At 64.5% G+C, this 10,696-nt stretch overlaps 2 protein-coding genes across 2 annotated transcripts in view; both read right to left on the bottom strand.

Moving 5' to 3' along the window:
• The window catches only part of PFL1_02625 (uncharacterized protein), a gene marked incomplete at both ends in the record, with an annotated part of 1,928 nt that extends 942 nt beyond the window's left edge, over positions 1-986 (bottom strand). The window contains 2 exons of the mRNA XM_007880140.1: positions 22-315; positions 430-986. Coding sequence (XP_007878331.1) covers positions 22-315; positions 430-986 — 851 coding nt within the window. The remainder of the gene's footprint in view (positions 1-21; positions 316-429) is intronic.
• A 9,399-nt stretch (positions 987-10,385) lies between these two features.
• PFL1_02626 (uncharacterized protein) lies at positions 10,386-10,685 on the bottom strand (the record flags this gene model as incomplete). Its single annotated transcript, XM_007880141.1, has 1 exon — positions 10,386-10,685. The coding sequence occupies one exon, from the start codon at positions 10,683-10,685 to the stop codon at positions 10,386-10,388; it is 300 nt and encodes a 99-aa protein (XP_007878332.1).
• Positions 10,686-10,696: the final 11 nt, after the last annotated feature.

Genomic DNA, 10,696 nt, shown 5'->3' on the forward strand with positions numbered 1-10,696 from the left:
GAGCGGCTCGCCTTGGGTGACCGCGGCAGGTTGCGCGGGCTCGAAAGCGCGCCCTTGCCCTTGGGCGATGACGACGGGCTCGACCTTTGCCGCGAGGGCTGCGCGACGGTGCGCGACGGCGCCAGCACGCGCTCGTGCGGGGCAGGGCCCATCGACGGACGTCGCTCGAGGTTGAGCGGAGCGCCGCCGGGCGATGCGAAGCCGTACGACCACCACGACGGGTTGGCGACGTACTTGCCGACGGGCGAGACGCCGAGCGCCATGATGCGGTTCTGCTCCTCGTGCTCCTGCTGGGTGGCGACGGGCATCGAGTAGCTGTGTTGGTGGACGGTGGGGGGAAGGGAGTGGTGCGTACGAGCAGTGCCAGAGGCGTCAGGCCCTGCTTCGTCCTGGGTGCAGGGATTGTCCGCAGACCACTCTGGGACTCACCTCCTAATCATGCCGGCCGAGCGGGGCGCGGGTGGCTGCAGCCTGCCGTGCTGCTCTGCGGCCGTCTTGGTGTCGACGTGGAGCGGGCGACGGCTGCCGCAGGAGGGACCGCCAAAGGTGGCGCAGGCCTGGAGCGTGTTCATGCACGAGGGGCAGATGCCCTCGGATGCGCCGCGCTTTGCCTGGCGGCGCGAGGCGAGCGTGTTGCTGCCGGCGGTGTCGGCCTTTGGGGTGCTGTTGCCCGAGTCTTGGTTGCCGCGGAAGAGGAAGCTGAGGTCGGCCATGTCCTTGGTGCCGGCGGCGGGGGGCATGGGCAGGAGGGGCGTAAAGGGGGCACGGGTGCCATCCTTGAGCTGTGCTCCGCTGACGGCGTCGTTCTGGACGCGGACGCGGGTTCCTGCGAGGCCGGGGAGGACGTTGGCCTGGTGCTTCTTGGGGGCCGGGTCGTTGGAAGGGTCGACGAGGGGCGACATGTCCGAGATGGAGCGATGCCCGAGGCGGGGCCGCTGTGAGCGCAGCATGGACTCGGCGAGGAACGTCGACGACGACGACGACATGATGCTGGATGTATCGAGGCGAGGCGCGAAGGGCTTGGGGGAGACTCTTTGCGCCGGGGTGGTGGTCGATTAGCGAAGCGGCAGACTGAAATGCGGTGCCAGCAAGAGACGGGACGGCGTGGCGAATGCGTGTGAAGACGAAAGGGAGAAGGCTGGACTTCTGAGGAAGGCAAGGATCGAGGCAGGATGCTCGAACCCCGTGACACGAGAAGGTGGGGGAGGGATGCGGCGAGGAGACGGTGCGGGTGATGCTGGATGGGAGCGAACGCGGCGAGGAAGGGCGACAGTGTGATGGATGGTATAGCGGGGCGTGCGGTCGAGTCTTGGGTCCCTGGCGATGGTGTCTGGATGGTTTCGGATGGGGTCGGGGATGATGCGGGGGTGGTGCGATGCGGGGATGATGCGGGGATGGTGCGGTGCGGAGATGGGGCAAGATCGAGGGAGAGCGGGGGGCCGAGGTGCGATGCCTTCGATGTCAGAGGCTGTAGGCGCCTTTGGCTTTTGGGACGGTGCGGAGCGGGTAAGGCGACCGTGACCGAGAGCGAGCAACGAGGGCGGGCGGGATGTATGCTGCAAAGGTGCGAGGGTGGCGATGGCGATGGCGATGGCGATGGTGATGCTGGCGTGGTGGATTATTGGCCGTGGTGATGCTGTAGGAGGGACCCCGGAGATTGTTGGAACCCGAAGGTAGACAGACAAGCAGAGGTGATGAGGGAAAGGGGGAAAGCGAGCCGACGACGAGGGCAGAGGATGGTGGATATGTAGTCTTTTTGGGCGGCGGCCAGCAGAGGCGGTCGAGAGATTGCGGGGGAGTTGGGCAGATGGCAGGCAGGCAGGCAGGCAGGCAAGGGCTAGGGGGCCTCAGGGTCTGCACCGACGCGGCAGCTGTCTGTGCGTGGGTGCGTGCAAAGGCAGGGTCGACGGGCAGGCAGGCAGGCAGGCAGGGCAGGGTGTTGCAGATCCCTGTCCTGGCAGAGAGGTGCGGCAGGAGAAAGAAAGACGATGTGACAGCTGCTGGTCATCAGGCAGCCAGCCAGGCCAGCCAGCCAGGCCCAGGGGGAATGGGGCAGATGAGGAGGATCACCAGCGGCGGCTTTGTTCCGCGTGCGTGCGAGGGCAAAGGACGCAGACGCAGACGCAGACGCAGACGGCCAAGGTGGCTGGCTGGCTGGCATGGGGTTATTGCGCCTTGGCCACCTCCTTGCCGCTTTGCTTGCTTGTCTGTCTGTCGGTCTGTCTGGGCCACGGCTGGCCTGGATCGACTCGGCGGTACATCCGTGCGTACAGGCACGGCACCGCCGCCACGCTCCGCCGGCCTCGTCTCTGGCGAGGGCCGTCAGGGGTGGGGAAAAAGACGCACCTTTGCCAAGCGAGCCAGCCCACCCAAAAAGGGCCAGGCGGCGTAGGCCAGGCCAGCAAAGGCTAGGCAGCCAACAGAAGCAAGCAAGCAAGCAAGCCTAGTGCCGAGCAACGCAACGCAACGCAACGCAACGCAACGCAACGCAAAACGCAATCCACTGCGCGCGTGCGTGGGCTCGCGGCCAGGCCGTCCAGGCCAGCCAGCATACCCATGCCACCAGCCAGATGGCTCTGGGTGACACCTTGCCCGCCCCCGCCCTTCCATACCAGGGCGCCCGTTGTTTGGCAGCATCAGCAGGCCGCCGCCCTGTCTCGAGGGCAAGAAAGCTGCCGTCGCCGCGTCCTCGCTGCCTTCTTGGCTTTCTGTGCGCTACACTCTGCTCGATATCGACCTGGTCGATACCATGGGGGATCGTGAGTTGGCAGAACGTCTTGCTTCCGATACGAGGGGCCACGTCAACTACTTACCCTTCTCGACGCGACCGGCCAGCCAAAGCAAAGGCAAAGGCGAGGCGGGCGGCTCGTCTTCCAGCTACCGGTAACTTAGCCCAAAAGGGCGGCTGCGGTTTTCTCACGCCCTAGAGGCAAAGATTGGAATCCAGGATGACGCTACAGGTGTGCCGCGCTACGCTATGGTCCCTGCAATGGAGAAAGCGAGGTAGGTAGCAAGTCCTTTTCCGCGCTCCGACAGCAAATACAGATTACGCTGGGCTGGGCTGAGCTCTGAGCTGGGCTGGGCTGGGCTGGGTTCTGAGCTGGGCTGAGCTGGAAGCGCAAGCAGGCGGGGCGGAGAAGCAGCCCGCCAGGAGTGGCCCCACCAAGCAGATGGCGACGACGCCAGGCCAGGCCAGGCAGGCCAGGCTGAGCTGGGCGGCAATGCACGCGCCAGAAGTCGATCTGTCTCCAGCCGGCGCTTCCCATGCGACCCTCCTCCGTCCCAGCTTAGCTTGGCCTGGCAGCCTTGCCGGGCTCGACTAACGCCGTAGCCGCGACGGGATGACTACAGAAGTACTGCACAGTAGACGTACTGGCCCAGGATTCCCAACAAGCAAGCAATGAGCAAACCGACGTACGGGCAGCGACGAATCTTCTCAGGATATACGGGTAGGCCTGCCTGTCTCGCTGAGATCTTCTGTAGCTAGCTCTCTCTCTGATCGTGCCCGGCCGTCTTCCCAGTGCACCGGATCGCTTCGCCCGTCCATCCATCTGCCCGCCTGCCCTGCCTGTCGGTCGGTGTGAGCTGCCGAAAACGAGAAATGGACATGACCTGCTCAAAGCAGCAGCAGCAGCAGCAGCAGCAGCAGCAGGCAGGTGTGAGAAATCGAGGGCGGGCAAGGGCGAAGAGGAGGCCGGATCTGAAACCGGCAAGCCTCAATCTCGACCCTCTCCTCTCCTCTTCTCTCACGCCCCGCTCCTCACCTGGCAGGCCTGCCCGTCGACGACCGTGCGTGATCCTATTTCCGGATCGTCTCTGTGGCCCACGAGCCCGAACAAAGGCATGGTCCACCACCGTGCGAAGCCCTAGATCTCTCGTCATGTCGACGGGAGGTAGAGAGAGAAGGGAGAGATCCGACATCTGTCTGAGGACATCGACTTCGCGCCGGTTGCGCACAGGCAACGATCCACTCACCAGGCTACGGTCGAGCGTGATGGAGTCCTCCGTCTTCAAACGCCGTCGTCGGGGCGCACGTCGCGCACAATGGGAAGCGGAGGCGCAGGCAGCGACGCAGCACCGCCCACCGCCATGGTACAGTAGCTACTAGGAAGTACTGTGGGCGCCGCCACCAACGACGACGACGATGCTCGCCTGGAAAGGACAAAGAAACGAAACAGCTCGTCGATATGCCAGGGGCCTCTAACGGCGGTGGTGTGGACTCATCAGCACCACCGCCTGTACTGGACCTACCTCTATCGTCTGCCAGGCAGGCGAGACGGCACTTGGCCCGACTGGCTGACCGACGAACTGACGGTCGGGTGGGGGACGCGGCGAGTAACGCTCTCTACCCTTTCGTCGGCTATGCTTGCGGACGCCGTCGCTGTCGCCGCCGCCTGTACGGACGCGGCGAGGCGCGGTGTATGGACGGTAGTGCGAGGGTCTGGCTTGGTTCGTCAGATCCAACACGATGGGACAAAGCGGGGCCCAGGGCAGGATAGGGCCAGCTTCATGGACTGCGGGAAGCCTACCTACCTGCGCATTACTCGCCGGCGCTTCATGCGATGGCTGCACGAACAGCACCAACGGGGCAGCGCACACCGCCAGGCTAGGCCCGCTCGCGCTGGCACGCCACCGCCGTGGCTCGCTCGACACTTGGCTGCAAGTGCCATATGTGTGTGTGTCTGCCCGACTCGGATTCGGCGGTCAACGAACTCACCACCGCGCCGTTCTCGAAAGCCTCGACGTTCCGGCTTCGTTGGCTGCTGGTTGCTGGTTGCTTGCTTGCTCGTCGACGCGAAGAAAGAGGGACAGGCCCAATTCGGCTGGCCAAGCCCTCTAAGCTTCTCGGTCGCGGGTGTACCTACAGGTACCTGTCTTGTCATCGAAGCCCCCTCCCTGCAGCCAAGGCGACATCCGCGACGATTCGGTGCAGCCAGGTCAGGCCGGAGAAGACCAGCTGCCTCCGTGGGCGGAGTTGGCCCGGCCAAGGGTCGACGGCAGGGGCGCGTTCGACGATGCTCATTTGACATCCTCGCACACGATCATGCTAGGTCCGCTTCCATGCAAACGTCGAGAGCCGCTCGTCGTCGCATCACGAACAAGGACATCGCGACCTGTCAGCCTTTCCTGTAAGCGCCCTCGAAGCCACCGCAGTTGGATCTGTCAGCATACAGGGACAGGTACGGGTATGAGCAATCAAGCCAGGTCCTGTTGCGAAGGCTGCTCGTTGTCATCGGGGACACGTACACGCACGGCATCATCATCTTGCGGGATCTGACTGCTTACCCTTTTTGGGCTCTGCCATGTGAAGCGCGGCTCCTCCTGCCCCGTCGAAGCGTTCCAGCTGCAGTGCGATCCGGCAAGTCGTGACAAGGGACAGCGACGGAGCGGGCAAGGCGGAGGACCGCCCGCCTCGTCGGACCAAGCGGTCGGGCGCCGCGCCGGAAGGAAGGCGATCGCGCCCTGCGGTGTGCCTTCCGACCTGTCCTTTGCGGTGCGAACCAGCCGAGAGGAGGTCGACAATTGCGTCTTGTGGCCGAACGCGCGGCGGTTGCTCGGCCGTTGAGACAGAAGCAAGAGCAATCACCATGCCGCCGGCGCGCTGTTCTTCGCCATGTAACGCTCCTGCCGTGGACGCCTATGTGCAAATGGCACAGAATAATGGAGCAACGCCCGGCCGCGCAAAGTGTCGACCCTGCGCAATCACGGCCCGCACCTCGAGTTGGCAGGATGAGAGAGCATCAATGGAGCGAGCCAGCAAAGGCAGGGACCGGCCGTCAGGGTGCACAAACATTCCAGAGGACCCGTCGGCCGTGCGTCCCATCAACTCACCTGCTCCCCGCCCGGTACTGTATCAAGGCAAGATGCTGTGACCGTCGGCCAATGGCCTGTCGCGCTTGCGGTCAGCGTCGGACCATGGCAGGAGGAGCCCGCCAGACACGAGCCCGTTCAGGCCGTCGGCCTCGCTATCGGCGTCCCCAGTGCGATAATTCAAGCATAACCACCCTCCTTGTCCGCCGTCTGGGTGGGCTCGCCTGCCGGCCGCCGATAAAGTTGAATGTCAGTCGCACCGACATCTGCACTGCTGTCAAAGCGGATCTCGTCCCTTGCCTCTCTTTGCTGATTGTTGTAGAAGATCGATCTGACCCACGCCGCAGCAGAGGCGAGGCGGGTCGGGGGCCTGGCCCACCGTCGTGCTCCTGCGGTCTGTATCGGCAAAGGCTGGGTGGGAAAGCTGTCCGAGCTCGTCTCGTCTCGTCTGGGAAGAGTAGAGCTCGAGCTTGCGATCCTGCTCCAGGTCCAGACGAGCAGGGGGAGGGGGCGAGCCCAGACGAGGCGAGAGAGTGACACACATCCAAACGCACCATACCGGTTGGAAGAGGGGCTTGGAGCCGCAGCCAGGCACAGTGCTCGACTCGACGTACTCTGCCGGCTCCACTGTAGGCGTGGTCCATCGGGAGCCCGTGCGGCGGGAGCGAGCTCGTGGCGGCGACGGGCATGACCGTGGCCGTATGTAGCAGGTACTGTAGTGGCCCTGGCCCTGGCCCTGCGTGGAGCGATCCATACCCGCCTGCCTACCGCTCTTTCGGGGCGCTTTGTCGTGGCTCCACCTGCAAGGGGTCGTGGCGGGAAGGAGAAAAACAGATCGCGAGCTGTTCCACAGGGTTCAGCAGGCGGGAGGGAGAGAGGAGCCCAGGCAGGCAAAGGGGCGGGCGCGGCGCCTGCCATCCGATGCGACGGCGTCTTCTGTATGCGTGCGCCAGGCGGGCAGCTTTGACAGGTCCGTGCTTGGGCCCGTGGCCGTTGGACCCGTTCGTGTCCGTTCGTGTCCGTGTCCGTGTCCGTACGCGTCCTTCTCGCCATTCATGCCTGGCCTGACACGCACCCTGCCTGCCAGGCCTGCTGTACGTGTTGGATCGCGAACAAGCAAGCCGGCCAGCCAGCCCGGTCTGCCATGCTGCAGCAGCCAGGGTCCACGAAGTTATGCAAAGCGCTGTCGGCTGGTCGCGTAGCGCGCTACCTTGTGTGCGATGCGATCGCCGGAACCAAATCAAGGGGTCCTCCAAGCTCACCTCACGTCGTCCCGTACCCGCCCTGGGCCAACCAACACCCAGCCCATATGCATGCATCGTCCTGTATCGTCTTGCTTGCTTGCTTGCTGGCCGGCTTGCTGGCGGCAGATCGCGCGTGCATTCGTCCCGCTCGACGAGTTCTTCGAGCGCCGACAGGAGGTGGTGGCGCTTGACGAGCGGCTACTTTTCCTCGTTCCTTCTCTTTGCTTGCTTGCCCGTCCGCTCTTGTTTGTCGCTCCGCTGCTGGTCCATCGGTGCATCGGCAGGGGGTCGGACCGAAGAATATGAAGCTCAGCATGATGCGGACGCACCTCAGGTCGGTGGCCGTGGCTGTACTGGTGCCGTCCCGCAGACCGCCCGTTCCTCGTTTGGACAGGCATCCCCTTTGCCGCTCCCGGCCGTCCCTCTGCCATCGCTGCCGTCGTCGCCGTGCGAGTCCTGGCCGGTCTTGGCAGCAGGCGGGCAAGTCTAAACGAAGCGGCCTACTGCGTGTGGCGATCGGCGTCGACAATGCCAGACAGGCCTCGACAGCCAGCTCTGCACCCCTCGCTGTCCTGTGGTCATCCAGGCGCACCTGTTGCCCATGTATTCTCACATGGACAGGACGGAACGAGGGCAGGTACTATAAGTTGTTAGGTATGTACTTAGTACGGTAGCGCAGGCGGACACCGGGTCTTGTCAAACCGCCTTCTGCTTCCAGTTCTCGCTGGCGGCCTCGCTCACCTGGTTCCTAGACCTGTCACCGCTGCTCAGCGACCAAATAGAGTAGGATGGCAAGCGGCAGCGTTGCGAAGGGCCCCTGGTCCGTCCTCAGGCGTGCACCGATAGCCTACTGTAGCCGCCCGGCCAGGCTGTCAGGCTCGACGGCCAGATTAGGTTGGCGCTTCCGGCGACCGCTTCGCGAGGACTGCCAGGGAGGCAAGCAAACAGAAGCTTGAAGGAACGGACGCTTCGCACGTTGGCCCGCCAGTCGCCTCTCAGCTGTGCGTCCACCTGTCTGCCCTGCTTGCTCATTTCTCGATGCCTCTTCGTGTCCAGTCCGCTTCCGTACCGGGAAGGTCGCACGCCCCTGTCCCGGCCGGTCGTTTGGCGGCGGCTTGAAACGGGACGCGACAGATGATCCGGCGAGGAGCTTCTCGACCTGGAAGATGGATCGGACGTGCCAGCCGTGCGTTTCTCCCGATCCGAGCCTATTGTCGAACAGGCACCTTGCTTGCTTCCTTCGCCCGTCCCTCTGTCTTGCCTTGGTCGAGGGAGGGACGCCGTCGTCGACCCGAGTCGCCGGTCTCGAGAAGGAAGGTAGCGCAGTTATCCTCGCGCTGCGGTTGCGCTTGGTGTTGCTCGTCAAACGAGACCTCGATCCCTCGATTGTCCCATCGAGGGCGAGGGCTGCGGCGAGGGCGGACGACGCGGGCAAGCCGAAAGCGCGGTTCCGACCGTCCTCGAATCTCATCGAGATGCTACCGCCATCTATCGGCCAGCGAGCGAGAGTGTATCCCCGCGCTGCGCGATCCGGTTCGGCATCTCACGCCATGGGAAAGCGCGGGACGATGGATCCGAACCGATCTGATTCGCGTGCGTGCGCGCTTGCGTGTGGGTTGGCGTGAGAGATTGCGATCAGGCGCAGTCGGGAGCGAGTGCTGCCTACCTCTGTGGCCGTGGCATCAGCATCCAGGCGCCGGAAGGTAGCGGCGGTGCGCTGCGGTGCGGTGCGAGACGGTATCGACCGGCGGAAGCTGACGCGTGGTGTGCCGGCCAGAGACGATATCGACGCAAGCGGCGGTGGTTACGGGAGCTCCATGACGTCCATGTGGGCTTCCGCTCCTGCTGCCGCTGCTAAGGGTCTCGCACCTCGAACGGCGGCTCGAGCACAAGCCAAGGAGATCAGAGATAGGCAGGGTGGCGGCGGTCAAGACGGCGGGCGGCACCATGTCTCGCGCCTGCATGGGAACGCCGCTTCATCGACCGAGCACGGCGGCGTCGCTGGTATTCTCACTGCGAGCCAGATGGATATTGCCGTGGCATGCTCTTGGACGCCGACCGGCCAGCACAGGCGCGGCGTACAGATAGCGCAGCATCGGAAAGTACAGCAAAGGCGAAGGCACGACGCGATGCCGTTACGTTGTACCTGCACAACCGTAGCTCTGTCTGAGTCGGAAGGAATCGACGGGCGAGACAGGAAGGAGAATCAGCGCGGTTGGTCGTGTGTGGGGGGTGGGGAGCAGGCCAAGGGGGAGAAGGAGAAGAAGAAGAAAGAGGCGAGGGCGGGGGGGATGGGGGGTGGGTGGGGGGTGAGACCAACACCGTACCGTACCCCGAGCTGGCCAACGAGCTACGGTACGTAGACGCGTCCGTCGCGCCCTGTTGAGCCCCAACCGCTTCCGAATTTCCAACTGGCGGCGCCCCAGGGCGAGACAAGGTCTGGCATGTCGCCCGCCCCCGTCGTCTGCCGCACCCACCCGGCTTCATCGCATCGCATCCTTACAAGCTGGCTTGCTTGCTCTCGTCGCAGGCGTTCTGTAACAGCGCGCACAACGACGATCCTTCAGGCACCCAGCAAGGGGCGCAGAGCTTGCTTGCTTGCTGGCTGGCTTGTGTGTGGTCGATCCCCCGTCCCGCATCGCCCTCCCGTCGCCGTCTCGCCGGAACACTCGCGCGCCCCTGTTCTTCGCCTCGTGAATGCCTGCCTGCCTGCGTACCTGTACGTATGCTTCCAATCTTGGGCGAGGTAACAGGTAGATGGGCACGCACAGCATGCTGCTCTGCCTCTGCCTCGCCTCGCCCGTCCTTCCCACGTAGCTTCTTCCTGAAACCTCCTCATCCCCTTGAGCACCGAGCACGCCATACTCTGTTCCGTGGCTGCCCGGCTCACGGCGGCAGACCACCGCCTCGGTCATCTTCCCGTACCCTTCCTTCGTTCCGATCCAGGCTCGGATCGCTCCGAGCCGCGGCGGCCGACAGGCTCTCGATCAATGGCAAGCATGCTGTAGACTCAGCCGGACAGTCTCGGTTTCGGTCCACTGGTGGCCGTACAGGATGAAAGAGCAGGATGCCCAGGGCAAAGACACGGATGGCGAGGGAAGGTGTGGGAATCCTGGCCACCGAGACGCGAGGCAAGCCGGCGGGCGGGCCTGGTGGCGGATAGACGGGCGCTCGAGGCGGCTCTTCGACCTCGTCCCGTCGTTGTCGTCGTCGTCATCGTTGATCGCGTTCGTCGTCATTGCGTGGTCGATGCAACGTCAGTGAGTCTAGGATGGACGGCAGGAGAGACAGCGGAGGTCATTATCCTGCGAGCACCGTCTCCTTCTCCGCTCAGTCATCGTCCGCCGCCGCTCGCGGGCTCGAAAGGCGCTCAGCCGCGACCTGGAGGCCTTCGAGCGCCTCCTGGCAGTGCTGCTTGGTCGCGTGCAGGTACACGAGCAGCCCAGGGATCGCCTCGGGCTTGAGCGCCATCTTTTGAAACGACGACACCGTCGAAACGCCGGCACCAGCCCTGGCACCATCCTCTCCGCCGCCGCCGCCGCCGCCGCCACCTGGGCTGGCTGGCGAGTCGAGGCTCTGGCTGACGTCGGAATCGCTCGTGTCGAGCATCGCAGCATCGCTGCGGCGCATGCCCTGCAGCG

This window comes from Pseudozyma flocculosa (assembly GCF_000417875.1).
Source record: "Pseudozyma flocculosa PF-1 unplaced genomic scaffold scaffold00007, whole genome shotgun sequence".
In the NCBI taxonomy this organism is placed as follows: Eukaryota; Fungi; Basidiomycota; class Ustilaginomycetes; order Ustilaginales; family Ustilaginaceae; genus Pseudozyma; species Pseudozyma flocculosa.